This window comes from Heloderma suspectum, chromosome 4 (assembly GCF_057233095.1).
Source record: "Heloderma suspectum isolate Gila_16-S chromosome 4, 16-S_ref, whole genome shotgun sequence".
Classification (NCBI taxonomy): Eukaryota; Metazoa; Chordata; class Lepidosauria; order Squamata; family Helodermatidae; genus Heloderma; species Heloderma suspectum.
This window is the reverse complement of record NC_139461.1, coordinates 58576623-58593976: the sequence shown is the minus strand read 5'-3', so window position 1 is coordinate 58593976 and position 17354 is coordinate 58576623. Positions and strand designations below refer to the sequence as shown.

General features: G+C 42.8%; 1 protein-coding gene across 2 annotated transcripts in view; it reads left to right on the top strand.

Annotated features, from left to right (window-relative positions):
• C4H8orf34 (chromosome 4 C8orf34 homolog) overlaps nt 1–17354 on the top strand; it is a 158992-nt gene that overhangs the window by 91261 nt on the left and 50377 nt on the right. For both annotated transcript variants that reach the window (XR_014789835.1, XM_084848047.1), the window contains exon 9: nt 16772–16857. Coding sequence is in view for 1 of the 2 variants with exons in the window: in XM_084848047.1 (XP_084704173.1) it covers nt 16772–16857 (86 nt within the window). In the remaining variant the exon portion in view is untranslated. The remainder of the gene's footprint in view (nt 1–16771; nt 16858–17354) is intronic.

The following is a 17354-nucleotide window of genomic DNA, read 5'->3' as shown; positions in this document are numbered from 1 at the left end:
AGAAGGCCCTCTCCCTTGTCTTCACCAGCCTAGCTGTCCTGGCTGATGGGACAGAGAGAAGGCCATCCGAGGCTGATCTTGATGAGCGGCCTGTCTGGTGTTGCTGGAGGCGCTCCTTGAGATAGGCTGGGCCAGAACCATATAGGGTTTTAAAGTTCAAAACCAACACTTTGAATTAGCCCGGAAAACAACTGGTAACCAATGCAACTCCTTCCGCACCAGAGTAATGTGATCACACCGGCGGCTGCCTTTAATCAGGCGAGCCGCCATGTTCTGCACCAGCTGCAGCTTCCTAACCATCTTCAAGGGTAACCTCACGTAGAGCGCATTGCAGTAGTGTAGCTGAGAGGAGACCAAGGCATGTACTACCGATGGGAGCAGATGGTCGGGAAGGTAGGGGTGCAACCGCCATATCAGATGGAGTTGGTACAGCACTGTCCGGCTCACAGCCGACACCTGAGCCTCCGTGGACAGCTGGGAGTCTAAAATGACCCCCGGGCTGCGGACCTGGTCTTTCAAGGGTAGCCGTACCCCATTCTGCACCAGGTCAACATCCCCCAACTTCCTCTTGTCTCCCACCAAAGTACCTCGGTCTTGTCAGGGTTCAGCTTCAGCTTATTCCTCCCCATCCAGCCACTCATCATCTCCAGACATTTGGACAGGGATTCTACGGCCAACCTTGGTGAAGATTTGAACCAGAGGTAGAGCTGCGTATTATCCGCATATTGATGACACTGCACCCCAAACCTCCTGATGATAGATCCCAGCGGCTTCACATAGATGTTAAATAGCACCGGGGAGAGGATGGAACCCTGTGGCACCCCACAAGTGAGCAGCCACAGGTCCAAAACCTCCTCTCCCAGTGCTACCCTCTGGTACCTGCCGAAGAGGAAGGACCAGAACCACCATAATATGGTGTCTCCAATGCCCAACCCCTCCAGGTGGTCCAGGAGGATACCGTGGTCAACGGTATCAAAAGCTGCTGAGAGATCGAGGAGAACAAGGAAGGAGCATTCACCCCTATCCAAAGCCCTCCTCATATCATCCACCAAGGCAGCCAAGGCCGTTTCTGTCCCATGCCCAGGCCTGAAGCCCGACTGAAATGGGTCTAGATAATCAGCTTATTCCAAGGGTGCCTTCAACTGCATCGCCACCACCTGCTCAATCACCTTGCCCCAAAATGGCAGATTCGAAACTGGGCGAAAGTTGTTCAAGACTTGGGGATCCAAGGAGGGCTTTTTAAAGAGCGATCTTATCACTGCCTCCGTGAGGGTAAACGCCCAAACCAGGGGAAAGTCATTTTGTTGTTGCCATCGTTAAATAATTGGGCATAAGAAATCCTTGCCAATCTACTGCAAATCATTCTGAAAGATCCAAAAAGAGGGAGCTAGTCTCAGGATGCTGAAGAAAAAAGCTGTATTCTTTAAGAAGCTCAACATGTTATGGCCTTTGTAAGGGGCTATAAGGAGACAATACATTAATATATCATAAATAAAATTGCACAAATACTATAAAATCATACACATTGCAAAGATGGCCTGTATATACTTACAATTCTTTAAAGCCTTCAGAGAACTCTTCCGGGACTGTGTGATACATTTGAAGATAGTAGGTAAAATCATAATTGAAGGCAATACATCATATCCCACACAGTAGAAGTTATCAATCTGCTACACAGGTGTTAATCATAATTTGAGATTAAATGTCAAGGACCATCTGGGTGTCTTACTGCACAGAAGTGGAGTGTCTCCAAATGTAAAGCGTCGATTACATGAGTGGGAAAAATATCAATCTCCTCACTAGGGCCTTTAAGGGCACAATCCTACAGCTGCTAGACAGTGGCTAGATGGCCATAGGATTTTTCATTTTCTGGGAACCAACCTCTGAGCCAGTGCTCCAAGGTTGGTTCCTAGAAAACCGCCTCCCTGGCTCCTCCCCCACCGCCAAGTAGTCATGGCTCGTCCCCAGCTCTGTACTCGGAATAGCAATGCAGAGCGGGTGAAAAGGGGGCATTCCTGGAGGTGGGGTGGGGATGGCAGAAATGCTGGCGCAACGCTTCCTATGCGCTGTCCGCCCTCCCCCCCGCTCTGAGCTGCCCCAGCTAGACAGCCAAAAACAACCATCTAGCCACAAATGCAGAGTTGCCCGAGCGTGGAGGAAAAGGTTTCCTCCACGCTCTGCCCACTCTGGATTGGATAGTTGGTCGCATTCGAGTTCAGAGGCGGCTAACTATCCCCATAGGATTGTGCCCTAAGTTTCACAATCTACTCCATCTCTTTTTCTGCTTCAGATTTTATAATTTTCGGTGTTCATCACTTATACTGCCAAGAAGTACACATCCATAACATTATGTTCTTGTTCTATAAAATGACTGACTAATGGGATGCCTGTTCTTTTATTCCTTATATGACAAAGGTGCTCCCCAATTCTCTTCATGAGAGCTCAAAGTGTCTTGCTCCCATAGAATTTTTTACATGGGCATTTAATTACATATACCACATTTCTGGTGTTACATGTGGACCCAATCAACACAAGTGGCTTAGTGTGGACTGAGAGCACATCAGGGTTGTTCATGACACATGACGTTGTTGCCACTATGCAGCAACCCTGCAGCTTTCCCCTGGGAACAGCACATTTCCGCAAAGTCATTTTACTGCATCTTTTTCCCTTAAAACAGAACTCCCGTGCAGTTCAGCTGGTGTGCCCCATTCCCCTGAATTAAATCCTGCATACTGGGCATGCCTAGGGATGTGTCTGTGACATGGCTGTGACCTGGTCGAGAGGTGGGGCCATGCCTCCCCCCCATTCCTTTTTTCCCACCTTTGGGAGTAGTACGCTTTTTCGACACAGGCTTTCCCTCCCACTAGTTAGCACTATTTCACTGTAGCGCAGTTTCACTCTTTTACTACTTCACAGTTGTGTGCTTTGGATATGGGGCACTTGGCACTATCTTCTGCCAGTCTCTTTTCCTTCTCCACTGTTTAAATTTACTTTGCACTATTTCACAGTAGTGTTATTTCTCAGTAGCATGGTTTCACTCTCTCACTACTTTGCAGGTGTGTGCTTTGAATATGGGGTAGTTCTCAGCTGTTTATTTTTTAGTATACCTGAGCTAACTCTGGATCCATTTTGAAGTCATGAGTGTGCACGTAACCCCGATCTCAGCAGAGTACTGTGCATACACAAAGCACCAGGAGGAATTTGGTTCACCTGGGGAAGGTTACAGAAGAAATTGGGAAGTCACTGCACAGGTGCAATGGACATTTTGAACACTACAAACAAACAGGGCAGAAAAACAAAACCTAAACATTACTACTTGAAACTAACTGTAAATTTGCAATATAACAATAGTGCGAATGCGCAGTATTACACTACTGAAATAGTCAGAATGGACTGTCATTTCTGTGGAGAAAGGAGACTGACAGGAAAAGGTGTTGGTTACACATTTGTACTGGGTGGGATCACAAATTCAGGATGTAGGAAAATTTCTGGAGAAAAGGCACTCCTGCTTGTTTTGGCTTTGTGATTTCACAGTACTGCTATTTGACAGTCCTGTAATCGTGAAATAGTGCAATGATGCATTAGCATGATACTCATAATTGATTTGTACTGAGTAGTAACTCATTCTCCACCATTAGAAAGACCAAGGGTGCAGGGAGCAGGGCTTCAATAATGCAATAAGGCATCTTTGGTACTATGGCAACGCCCAGCTTCCTATCAGTGTAACTATTCTAGAAGCGGAGCGCACTTCTGAAGACAAATGGTGGATGTGAGGGGAGAGATGTGGGGGAAACAATAGGGGCATAATTCATCTCTTCCATTACACTTCCCCGAGCAGGAAAGCATGGGCAGGGGCGGGGAACGAACCTCTCTAATTTGCTGAGCAGCATCTACATGGTTGATGACGTTCAGTTCTACTTGCAGGACTCTTCCCACCCAACTCCCGAGTAAGGAGGTTTCAAGTGTTGTTTAACCTGTGAAAGCGGGTTTTTAGGTAGTGTATACGCCTCTTCTCTTGCTTTGTGTGACACTGACGGACCAACGCAATTTCATGAAAATCTGGATATAACCAGAAAGTGCTTCTCAGACCGTTTCCATGTAGATTGGGCTGTGGTGAATTGTCAAAGAATATATTTTTTTTATTCAAAGACTCTTCAAATCCAGTCATTTTGAAAGTATATTTACAGAATACACCATGTTTACAGGGATGATGGTCTATTGGTGCTGTTGTTTCTGTTAACACATTTATATGAGTTTGTTTGTTTTCATTAAACTCCTGACTAAGAAATCCCTTATGTTATGAATCCTTGTAAAGGAAATCAGTGGCTTATCCTCACACCCTGGTACACCTTGCAAAATGTCCCAGTACTTCTTTTAATGTTTCCCTGTCAACTGTTAGTTACATAATTAAGGATGAAATCCTTTTCATGTTTAGACAGAAAAAGTCTTACAATTTCCAGCATGCCCCAGCCAGGGAGTTGTAGGACATTTTTCTGTCTAAACATGCATAGGATTGTGCTTTAAATGAGAGGTTACAGGTCAAATGGCCAGAAGGAATTTTATTTTTTGTTTTCTTAAAACATCACTTTGTCCTGCTGCTAAAGCTTTTGCCAGACTGTTACTCACCACTCTTATCAAGTAACCCCTGTCTAATAGTTGTTTTTTGCTAACATGACCCTGGTTAATTAAAAAAGAAAATGTATCCTTTATGCCACCTATGTGATATAGATATGTATGATTTATTTATTATTATTGCATTTACATCTCGTCCTTCCTCCAAGGAGCTAAGGGTGATGTACAAAGTTTTCTTCCTACCTGCTCAGATATTAGAAGTGAGCCACAAATGGAGAAGAGTGCTTTGAGTAACAGAATGAGAGGTGGGGAGGTGAGGCAGTGGAAGGGGAAGGTTCCTCACCTCTCTCTCGTGCTTTTTTACTGTTAAAGTATCCCACCTGCTGTTTAACATATTAAAAGGACAGACATGTGAAAGGAAACATTTCCTCCATCAGGCTGTCCTGAAACCTGCTTTCTATAATGTCCTCTTATAATGTCCAGTTCTATGAGGATGCTCCTGTTCTGGCTGCCCTTAGAATATGATGCGGAGCTCTGGTGCTCTCCTTGGTCTTCTTGCACCCTAAATAACATCTTGTGTGAGCACCACGTTAGGCCTTCTCCTCAGCAATGACAGCTGCTGCCCAGTGTAGTTGTTAAGGCTAGTCCTAGAACTAGAGCAAGGGGGACAAAGGTGTCCCTGTGCACGCGTGCTGGGAGGTTAGGACCTGATCTTGTGCTCTGCTGTTGCTGCTGTATGGCATATGCTGTATGCTGTAAGATCACACTGAGTTGTGATCTTGGCAGTATATTACTTTTGTATCCAGTAAGCCAGAACTCGCCAAAGCTATTTTATAATGCTAACTAATTTTTGATGATACAAGTAAAAATGAATGACTCTGCTGCATGTGTAATGAGCAGCAAGAATGAACTCGTTCAAAATGATTGCTATTTATATGCGTCATGTTAGCAAATCAGAGAAGCCTGTGCTACGTTTATACAAGTAAAACTCTCCAGGGTGGGCCTCTTGCCATGCCCATGGGCCTCCCCATTGCAGCGGATGATGGACAGTCTCTTTTCGTCCTCCGCTGCTATTGGCCAGCGGGCAGAATCTCCTCACATGTGGGAGCTCGTAGCTCAGCGGTGGTATACATGCTTTGCATGCAGATGGTCCTGGGTTCGATCCTCTGCATCTCCAGACAGGGCAGGGAAAGCCTTTGCCTGAAAAGCTGGACAACAGCTTCCAGTAGTGTGGACAATACGCTGCGAGATGGACTGATAGTCTGACTCAGTGTGAGGCAGCTCCCTAGGTTCCAGTGGTGGGTAGAAGAAGGACAAGGGTCACCATCGGTGTGTATGATGCTTTACAGAGTATAAGAGGGAAGGCCTCTGCCCCAAGGAATGTACAGTCTAAAATTGGACACAAGGGTAATAGCAGAGGCCTTGTTTCTACTACTACTAACCCCACTTCCGACAGAGGGAAGTGGGCTTAGTAGTAAATAAGGAAGAAATACGTGATTGTTTTTGTTGGCTTAGGCTTAGTTACAGGCCGAATTACAGTAGGACATGGGAACTCGGGGGTCATGCCAAAAGCTTTACAGAAAAGGCAGGTTTTGAGGAGGGATTTGAAAGAAGTAATAGAGGTGGCGTCTCGCAGTGTTATGGGAGGCAGTTCCAAACATACGGGGGGAGAAAGGGCAGAGTCTTTCGAGCATGCAGGAGTCCTCTGGACAGGCAGGTGGCAGAGCTAGATGACCAAAATCACTGGGCAAGGATTGTACTTATTGGGATGTATCATAATATAAGGGTAGAGAAATGAAGGGGGCAAGACGATGGAGGACTTTGAGAGTAAGGACAAGGAGCTTGTACTGGATCTGGGAGTGGTTAGAAGCTAGTGAAGGGGTTTCATGAGGAGCATCATGTGTGAATGATTTGGCAATGGACTGAATGTGGGGGAAAGGAGAGAAAGGAGTCAAAGCGAAAGTCAAGGCTGCAGTGATGTCAGCACAGACGGAGAAAGCAGAATCAATCTTGTGGCCTTGACCATCTGCCTTGTGCTGGGGCTTAATGTCTTTCTGGCATGCAGGCGCGCATCTCTCTCTCTCTCTCTCTCTGTATGTGTGCGTGTGTGTATTCAAATCTGTGATTCTAACCAAAAACCTGGAGCAGCCTGTTGCAAGACATTTCAACTCTCCTGCACATAGTCTCTTGGATTACCAGTTGGTTCCAATAGAACAAACAAAACACCCTGATATACCTGACAAAAGGGAAAATTTCTGGATCTACAGATGCAGAACTCTTAATCTGAGTGGCCTTAATCTGGAGGATCATTCGTAAGCATTATACCAATCATATCTCTGTTTTTTCTCCTAAGGAACTTTCCAGGTATTCCAAACTGCCACTCCTAACACCCAGTTAACAGCACATCTACTGATGAGGCGGAAGCCAAAACGTTTAGCTTAAATTTTTTTTTTTAATACTCTGTTGTTAGTCTTTCTACCTTTCATATCTATAGATATAGTTATAGCTCTTCTTCCATTTGATGTAGAAAAAATTGATGCATATTTTTCTTTGATCAGTAATTCATATTTTATATTATTGGAATTACTGCCAAGTAACTTAGCACTGTAGAGAGAAGGCCACCTATGAGCTTGGATATTTCTAACATTTCAGCAGTACATTATGCTGTTAAAAGACTATATATTTCATTTGTAATTATCAGATATATTTATAGTCTAGCAATTTCAAGAAAAGACAAGATGCCAAAAGTACTTTTCATATTTTCATAATTGGATAGATTGTAAACAAGAAACTACAGGTTTGGTATCTTGCTATCACCCTGCTCACTTACTGTGCTTGTGGATCTTTCAGGACCATGAACAATGTCTGTTTTTTCCAGAACTTTGAATAAGAAATCTGTTCTAAGACTATTTAATTTGTTTTTCCTATATAGCATATACATGTGATATTTCCGTACTTAGAAAAACAGAAGCTCATACAATCCAACTCTCTGTCCTTATGATAGATCCTCCACAAACAGTAATCTGCATCCATGCCAAGCACTTACTGTCTAACTATTGGCCTACATCATTCTGTACAGTAAACCATGAGCAGACCAGGCATGTTACACTAAACTCAAGAAGCATTTAGCAAAATCAGATGGAGCAAATAAGGGAGCCATTCCATATGGTTAAGAGAAACAAGTCCTCTCTTCTTAGTCAGTATCTCATAACAATTGCCAGGTGGCAACCTGTACAAAGGTCCATTAAATGCTAGTGCCACCTTCACTGCAGAGGCACACATTGCACCTCACACCCCTATCTACTACCAAGTGGATATCCAAGTAGGAAGGAAGTAATGGAAGACAAAGAGACAGCATATGTCCAAAAACAATTTTGCGCAATCAGCCAAACCATAAAACAAATTCAGGATCAAATAAAACTCATCACATGCTGCAAAATGCCTGGGAAAAGATAAAAGTCTTGACCTGGTGCCAAACAGATAACACTGTTGGTGTCATGCAGGTCTTGTCAGGGAGATCATTCCATAATTGGAGGGCCACCACCAAGAAGGCCCTCTCCCTTGTTGCTGTCTTCCAAGCCTTTCTCAGAGTAGGCACCTGAAGGAAGACCTTAGATGCTGAGCATAGTGTACAGGTATGTTTGAGCCAGGAGAGGCACTCCATCAGGTATTGCAGTCCCAAACTATGTGAGGCTTTATATAGGTTAAAACTAGCACCTTGAATTGGGCTCAGAAACGTATTGGCAGCCAATGCAAGTGGGCTACAGTTCGTCTTATATGTTTGGACCTTCTGGTCCCTGTTATTAATCTGGCTGCCACATTTTGCGCAAGCTTCTGAACCATCTTCAAAGGCAGCCCCATGTAGAGCACACTGCAGTAATCTGACTTGGAGGTTACCATAGCATAGACAACTGAAGCCAGGTTATCCCTGTCCAGATAGGGGCGTAGGGGCATAGCTGGGCCACCAACCAAAGTTAGTAGAAAGCACTCTGTGCCACTGAAGCCACCTGAGCTGCTAGCGACAGAGATGGTTCTAGGAGAACCCGCAAGCTACAAAACTGCTCCTTCAGGGAGAGTACAACCCCATCCAGAAAGGTGCACTAGTTAGGTTTCTGGGAACCTGCTTTAGCCTAAGACCCAGCATAAATATGTGACCCTGCCTGTGTGTTGAGATCTGCCTCAGAAACCTTATTTGGGTGCCCCACTACCTGAGCTGAGGCAGGAGGTGAGCTTTGATAGGGCCTGCTGTGGTGCTCAAACTTTGGGACACTCTCCACAGGGAAGCTCACCTCTGGCTCGGTTTGATACCTTTTGGGTGCCCGGTGAAGAACTTTTTTCTTTGCCCAGTGATTTTACTTTGTTCAGTTTTTATTGTTTTAATCTTGCTTTTATTCTGTCTACTCCCTGTTTCTTTTGTTTTTATTGTATTGATATTAATATGATTGTTTTAAATGTATGTACACCACTCTGAGAAGCTTTAGGTTGAAGAGTGGTATATAAATAATTTAAGGAAGTATAGTATGAGAGAGATGAAGAATTGAGACATTTAATGAGCCAGTCCATTAGTTGTGGTGTGCAAAATTATGCACATGACCTTAGCAACTACCCTGCCAGTTCAGTGTATGAGAGCTGTGGGTTGAAGCGAGCACAGATTGACTGACTGAAAACCAGCAGTGCCTTGTGCTGAAGGAGTCGTGACAATAGGTCCTGAGTCAAAGATACTCTGAGAATCTCTATTGCCTTGGATAACCTTGTAGCTGAGAAAGCTACAAAAGCTCACTGAAGATTCAATTATATATAAAAAATACGCTTTCAGTTTAACACCTTTTGTTAAGGGCTTTCCAGATTCACTAAAGCTCCAGGATGCTGGAAAATGATGCCTTTGAAGGGCCGTGCCCTTAACAGATGCACTATTTAGGCAACATGGATATGGTTTTATTTATTTATTTATTTAGTTTTTATACTGCCCATTAGCCAAAGCTCTCTGGGCAGTTCACAAAATAAAAACCATAAAAATGCAACAGAAAATGCAATATAAAATATAATAGATTAAAACTACAGAATAAAAATACAACCAGAGTAAAACTAGCAGCTGTGCAGATATTTAAAATGCAATAGCAGATTTAAGACAGCAAAGCTATAAAACTGGAATGCTAAAATGCTAAAAATGCCTGGGAAAATAAAAAGGTCTTCATTTGTTACCAGAAAGAGTACAACATAGGCACCAGGCAAACCTCTCTAGGGAGTTCGTTCCACAACCAGTGTGCCACAGCAGAAAATGCCCTTTTCCTGGGGGGCGGGGGGAATCTCCATGACAATGAAGAAGTGAATGGAGGATTACCTGGATTACATGCAGGGCTCCACAAATGAGTGCACCGTATCTTTATAATTTGCTTGAGAGGAACATACTTCCAGGTGGGGTGGGGGGATTGGAACTGAATGTCATCAACTGGCAGGGGCTGCTCAACTAATTACAGAGGTCCCCCCTCCCATCCAGGCTCTACCCCCTTTCTCCTTCCCCATGAAGCTCCCGTTATATGATCGAAGCTGCACATTAATTACTTCCTAACAGCAGTAAACCGAACATCAAAGAAATGCAGCTTTGAGATAGTGCTTCACAGCCTTTAGGGGACTTACTCCAGTTAGACTTTAAGTCTATCAGTACTTGATTTGCCCTGGCTCCAACCAGCCCTGTCTATTCCCCTTTGTCCTTTCCCCTGAAGCTCCCACTATACAAAGCTGCGAAGGATTGAAGCTGCACATTAATTACTTTCTAACAGCAATAAACCATTGAAGAAACGCAGCTTCGAGATAGTGCTTCACAGCCTCTAGGGGAGTTGCTGCAGTCAGCCTTCAACCCTAACAATACTTGTTAGGGAGTGTGCATTTAGGTAACAAGCCTAATTGACCACAATGGGGTTTACTTCTGAGTAGACACACATAGGTTTCTGCTGGGAAACACAGGGACAGGAAACATCCCTTGACTGGGGTCACAGTGAAAGACACACCCCAGGGCAGGGCTAGCATACCCGAAGTAAATGCAGGGGTTGGTGCACACACACAGCAAAAGTGCGGAGAATCTGACTTAAAAAGAACAATTGGATTTGAAGTAGTCTCAGGAAAACCAGCTTTTCTGTGAAAAGCTCCAGGTGGCTGTGGGATGGCCACGACATCATGTGCCCCGAACGACCTCCAAATGCAGCCAGCTTGCAGCAAATTGCCCATGGAGACCCACCCGCCCCCGGTAGCCACCTGCGTTACTTTTTTTGGCAAGGGCTCCTGAAGAAGGACCCCAGACGATGGGGGGAGGTGATCCTTCAGATAACCTGCCCCCAAGCCGTTTAGGGCTTAGAGTGTTAATAGTAGCACACTGAATCGGGCCTGGAAAGAGTCTGGCAGTGCAGCCAATGCAGCCAGTGCAGCTGGGAAAGTACTGGCATAATATGATCTTGCTGGCCAGGCCTCGTTAACAGTCTCGCTGCCCTGTTTCGGACCAGCTGAAGTTTCTGGACGGTTTTCAAATGGTATGCTATGCTATACTTTGGCTAATTCCAGCTTCACCACTATCTTGGAGTTGGATGGCTGTCAGTGGCAGAGTGGTGGACCTAAGTCCCAGTTTTGTCTGTTTTCTGGAATAGGCACATCGAGTCATAGAATCATAGAATAGTAGGGTTGGAAGGGGCCTACAAGGCCATCAAGTCCAACCCCCTGCTCAATGCAGGAATCCAAGTCAGAGCATCCCTGACAAATGGCTGTCCAGCCTTGTCTTGAAGGCCTCTAGTGTGGGAGAGTCCACCATCTCCCCAGGTAATATGTTCCAGAGTCGATGCAACTGAAGCTACTATTCCATGTTACAAGTACCAAACTGGCAACAAATGTCATCCACATAGAATTACAGAGTTGGAAGGGAAATTAAAAAACGTAAAAAACAGATATAGATATATAAAACCGGGGATATAAGGGAAAATATCACTAAACGTATAACTGCAAGTGTCATTTTTCAGAAAAGGGAGGTAATCTTGGGATTAAGTGTACTGGAAAGTTGCAATTGAAATAAAAGCTACTAAAAGGTTTGTTGCATGGCTCCAGAGATTAATGTGAATTTGTATTTGAAAAAGACAAAGTTATTAAAATGATTTCAACTTAAAAATGTGAAAGCTGGAGCTGAAGAAGAACTGAAATGGTAATAAACAGGGTTTTTCAAAAAGTAATTCAAAGTTCATTTTTATTCATGAATATATGAATTCACAGTATAACCTAGATGATTTTTAAAAAGACAACTATTCAGTTATACAAACTATTCTAGAACTTGTTCAATTATGTCTATGACTTGCAGTTTTTAGAGCAATGTAACATTAGTTTAACCTGAACAGACTCTGGGGCATCTCAGATGTTAACTGGGATTCCCCACCCCCTTCCCTTGATTATTTAGCTCCTCTGGTATGAAGCATAGGTAAGAAACCCTAAGGGCCAAAACTAAGCATGATGGGAACAGGCATACTTGTTTGTTTATCTGCCCCATTCATGAATAATGCAAAGGGTTGGGGGCATGCTTTTTATGGTAAAAGAGGAAGCGAACTTTCCCCTCCCTCCGTCTTGCTTTCCCACTTTCTGTTGCATCACATACTCCCCCCCCCCCCAGCTCTGCTTACTTCCACAATAGGACCGGAATTGGCATAAAAGTGCCTGAAGTGACAGCATAGGGATGTCACCCACATACTGCTTTTGGAGTAAAAATCAGACCCCACTCCCCACTAACGTTATACACAGATGGGACAGACACATGAATAACAAGTGGCTGCCCAAGCCAGGTCTCATTTTCCCATGTGTCTGTGCTGGGTTGTCATCCACACAACATCTGAAAGGGGAACTGACATGCATACAGATATATACATGTAGGCTCTCAGCAAGATTGGGATTTCTGATTGTTTTGAGAGCCTACACATGTCCAGGCTTCTATATCAGATGTTATGTGTGTGTGTAGATGTCAAGTATGGTCCTGCTACCTCCTCCATATGTTGACTATACACAAGTTAGCAGGGCTAAAAATTCTGGCTATAGGTGGGATTAAAAATTGAATAGTTAGTGAATGGTCTACTCTAGATGGGGTCACACTTTTCCTGAAGGAGTAGGTCTGTAGCTTGGGAAATGCTCTTGTACTGGACTTTGCTTCTGGATTCTGAGGTGGTGACTGAGCCCAGGAGAGATTTTTCCAGCTTTACTTGCTTCACCAGTTGCACTGTCTCCTTGATGATCAAATTCTTACCTCCAAGTTCTTGCCTTAGTAACCTATAGATTGGACTATTGTAAGTAATCCAAAATGCAGAGGCTTCACTTGGCACAAGGCACCAGGGCCATATAGCACTGGATCTCAAAGACCTGCATTAGTAACAAGTTTCTTTCCCAGCCTAATTCTGTATTATGGTTTTGATCTTTAAAGCTCTACATGGCTTAGGCCTATCTATCCTCCCTATCTGAATGAGCCCTTCCTCCCATTTATCCCCACCATGCACTGAGATTGTTGAAGGAGATTCTTTTGAGTACTCTTGCTATCTGAAGTATGGTAGGTTGCCATAAGATCTAGAGCCCTTTTGATGATGGTGCCCAGTGGTAGAACTCCCTGCCCAGGGGAGGATCAGGGGACATCCTCTATGCTGGGTTTTTGGATGCAGGTTAGGTTCAAGTGGTAAAATTATTGTTTTAATCCACAGAGAGAGAGAGAGAGAGAGATTCTTACTGTTATATGAGTTTTAAATTTTATTGTATTATTTGTACTGTGCTAATTTGTATCTGATTATGATTCACTTCCAGTGCAACCCTGTACATATCTACTCAGAAGTAACTCCCACTGAATTTATTGGGGCTTATGCTCTCAACTAATTGGGTATAGGATTGCAGCCTTGGAGAGCTTCACTATATAGCAGAATATACATTTAATAAATGAGTAAGAAACAATAAAAATACATTTTGCCAATATAGTGTTGAATGAAATGTATGGTCAGGTAGAGGCTCTGGGAAGAAACTTACTTTTTTGAGGTAAAAGTGTAATCTTTATCTTTTGTTTCATTGACTGAAGGACTGAAGAGGTTAATAGGACAAGAGAAAAATGTATGCCTTTTACTAGACACTTGAGCCAGAGGAGAGCTACACTGTAAATATGGTGTCCTGGTGGAGTAGCAGTTACTGTTATCCCTGAAAGGAAAATGAAACCAGGTTTTTGTCTTTATATATGGGAAGGTAGTATCGAAAATGGTACCCATGTGATTGGAAAATAACTGAGCATTCTAAAGATGTCCATTGGTCCTAAGTTTTAACAGGTGGAGTGATGGAATGTTGGCCACACCAAGCTGATTGGCTGGAGGGTTCTGAGCAAATATATAGAGCAGCTGAGAGGCATCTTGAGAGAGTTTGCCTGGAGAGTTTGCCTTAAAGACTTTTGCTTTAGGGAGAGTTGCCAGGAGGTATCTCTTGAGTGGCTGGAGTGCTGGGGGAAGATGTCAGCCAGGAAGATCAGCTGCAAGACTGGGAAGCCAATCTGAGAGCTGAGAAGCATGTGAGGAAGAAGCTGAAGAAGGTCTGCAATTGAGGAGAGGAAGACTCCTGAAGCAGCCTTCAGAGGAAAGAGCTGAGGCCTGAGTGTCAGCTGGTGGCTATGGTCTGAAGACAGAACAGCTGCTGAATGAAACTGAAGACTTCAGGAGAAGTCTGGTGAACAGTCTTAAAGGCTCCAGTTGGAAGTCAGAACTTACTAGAGAGAGGACTGCCTTTCATTATATATATATTTTTAAATTTTGTTTCCCAATACAATCATTCAAGTCAGTTACCACACTTCAACTTTTAGTATATCTATAGCTGCTAAGTCATGTGGACCTATTTCAATAATTGATAAATAGTATCCAACTTTTTTGAAAAGTCTGGATGGAGTTCATTCTTCCTTCCCATAGTAACTCATAACTTGTTATTTTATTCATCGCCACAGCAGTCCAAATTTTTTTCCATTGTACCAGAGACAGTATGCATATTGATAACCAAACTTTTGCTAAGAGAGGATCCTTGCAGTTATTAACATATAACTTGCCATCACCACTAAATATCTTTAATATCATTCAGGAGTATAGTTGTTGGAGTTAACTGCAACTCATAGCCTGTAATTTATCTGATACTGTTTATTATCTTTTTCCAATATTCTTTAACAGGATTACAATGCCACCATATACGAGCAAAAGTTCTTCTACCATTACACCTCAGGCACCTGTTACCTCTGGGAATATCGTAGACATCCTGGCTGTTGTGTAATACCACATATATTTTATTTTATAGACGTTTTCTCTAGAAGTCACATGTAGTACATTCCTACAAATATTTGAACAGACATGAGCAATTCCATTGTTCATCCAAGATTGTTATGTAAAATTCTCTTTTCCACTTTTGTTTAGTTGCCTCTGTTCCATTATCATATATATCTATTAATATGTTACATACTTTGAACAATAATCCTTTCTGTATATTCCAGCTCAATAACTTCTCAGGAGAAGTATGAGGCCTAGCCATGCTTATTCCCCTAGTAGCTTCATAAATATAACTTCTAATTTGCAAGTATTGGAAAAAGGGAAGGTGCAGATTAGCATTTCTATTTGCCAGTTGGGCATGTGAACTCCCTACTGAATATTTTTATATTCAAAAATATAATCTTTGAATTTTTCTAACCCACTCACAAACCACACAGAGTAGTTCCCCAGTTCTCTTGCTGTCTTAAACCCAGAACTATTAAACACTGGGGAAAGGGGGTGGAGGAATACCTGGTGCTAAACTATGTCTCATTCTCCACCCCCTACCAATTTTAAGAATTGCATCTTTGATTATATGTGTCTGTATCCTCCCTTTCTCCTATCATATATACCAGATCAATTCTCCTAAGGGTATATGCATTCCTGTTTGTTCCCTAGTCCAAGGTGGGGTACTTTTAAATAGTTGGTCCACTGTGTCATTGCCACTAATATACCTGCTTTGTAATAATAATACATAATATTAGGGACTGAAAGTCTTCCTCTATCTCTCTCCTGCTGTGCTACCCTTATTTTTTTTTAAATAGTTTTTGTATAGAAATACAAATCTAGGCAAAATTTTCACCTTAACAACTTAATTTTCCCAGCCATGAAAGAGGAAATTTTGCCCTCATCTTGAGATCTTGTACAGCTTTACACAACTTCCTCATATGATTATTCTGAGCTAGATTTATATACATTGTCAGAGAACATTATTCCCAAATATTTGATCCCTCTTGTTTTACATTTTGAATCTGTTATAATATTTCCAAATTTCCTGGATTCACTTTATATCCAGATAATTACCAAATTCTTTTAACTTTCGTTTGAGAATTCTAGCTGATCTTATCTAGCAACAAAATGCCTTATCTTATTTCTAGCAACAAAAACGCATCATCATCTGCATATAGCATTGTTTTACATTCATATTGATTTCAAGTAATGCCTTTTATGGCCCCTTCTTGTCTCACCTGTTGAGCCATGATTTCAGTACGTACATTAAAAAGTAATAGTGACAATGGACATCCTTGTTTAATGCCTCTTTGTGGTGTTATTATAGGTGAAATTATGCCATTTATCAGAATCCTAGCAACTGGTGCGGTGTAAATAAGCTGAATCAGATTACAAAAACATGGGCCAAATCCAAACCTTCTAAGAGTACTAGAAAACTGACTTTCAAGCCCTAATTGTCAGGCCTGTGAGTTAAGTGGGGTGGAGCTTGATAGGTGAACTGACTTAATGTTGGTTAGGGTTAAGAACTGGGGCTTCTAACACCTGATTGATGGTAATACTAACAATATAGAAGCCGTGTTTTTAAAGTATAGAAATGTTGTATGTAAAGTAACAGCAGTCCTAAATAATAAGCTTTCTTGTTTTATTTATTTTTAATAAAATTTATATATCTTTGTTTACTTTTCTTGTACCTGATCTGTTGTCTCATGTCTAAGCTACCTTAGGAAAAAGGCATATATTAAATTAAGGGGTGTAGTTCCACTGGTGGCAGTGGAAGTGAAGGGAAGGATTGCCCAGTGGTGAGGGGTGATCCAGCTGACTTCATGAGCTGCTGCTGCACAAACCAGCACTGTTTCATGAGCATAATGAATTCATTGAATCTTCTATACCATTTAACAATTGTTCGCATTTTAATTACCTAGACTGCAAGGAGATAATTTGGCAGAAAGAACAGAGGATGTATCTGTTGCCTCTCAGACACTTGAGCAAGAAGTATCAGAATCTGTAGGTAAGTTCTTGGGAGTCCTGATGAACAGCTCATGTTCTTTCAGTCAAAGGTTTGGTTTCTTATATTTATGAGTAAGATGACTAATTATAATAGTTATGGAATGGACAGACTTTTCAGAAAAACTGGATGCCATTTATTAATTACTGGAACAGTTAGAGATTAGATGAATTAGGGCACAATCCTAACTAGATAGGCGGCTGCTCCAAAGCAAGACAGGAGAGGCACAGGGGGGGGATCGTTCCCTCCGCACCTCTCCTGCCTTGCTATTTTTTGGTAGACAGCCATTTTAGGTTGTCTAGCAGTGGAGGGGACAGACATTGGATATGTCATACATGCAGCTCCACTCTCCCCATCCCAGAACACCCCTTTTCAGTTGCTTCACACTCCTCTTCCAAGCGTGGAGGATGGGGCTTCTCCGCACCGCCTCTGAGGCAGTGCAGACAATGGGAGAGGTCAGTTTTCCGGGGACCGACATCGGAGTGCAGGCTCAGAGGTCG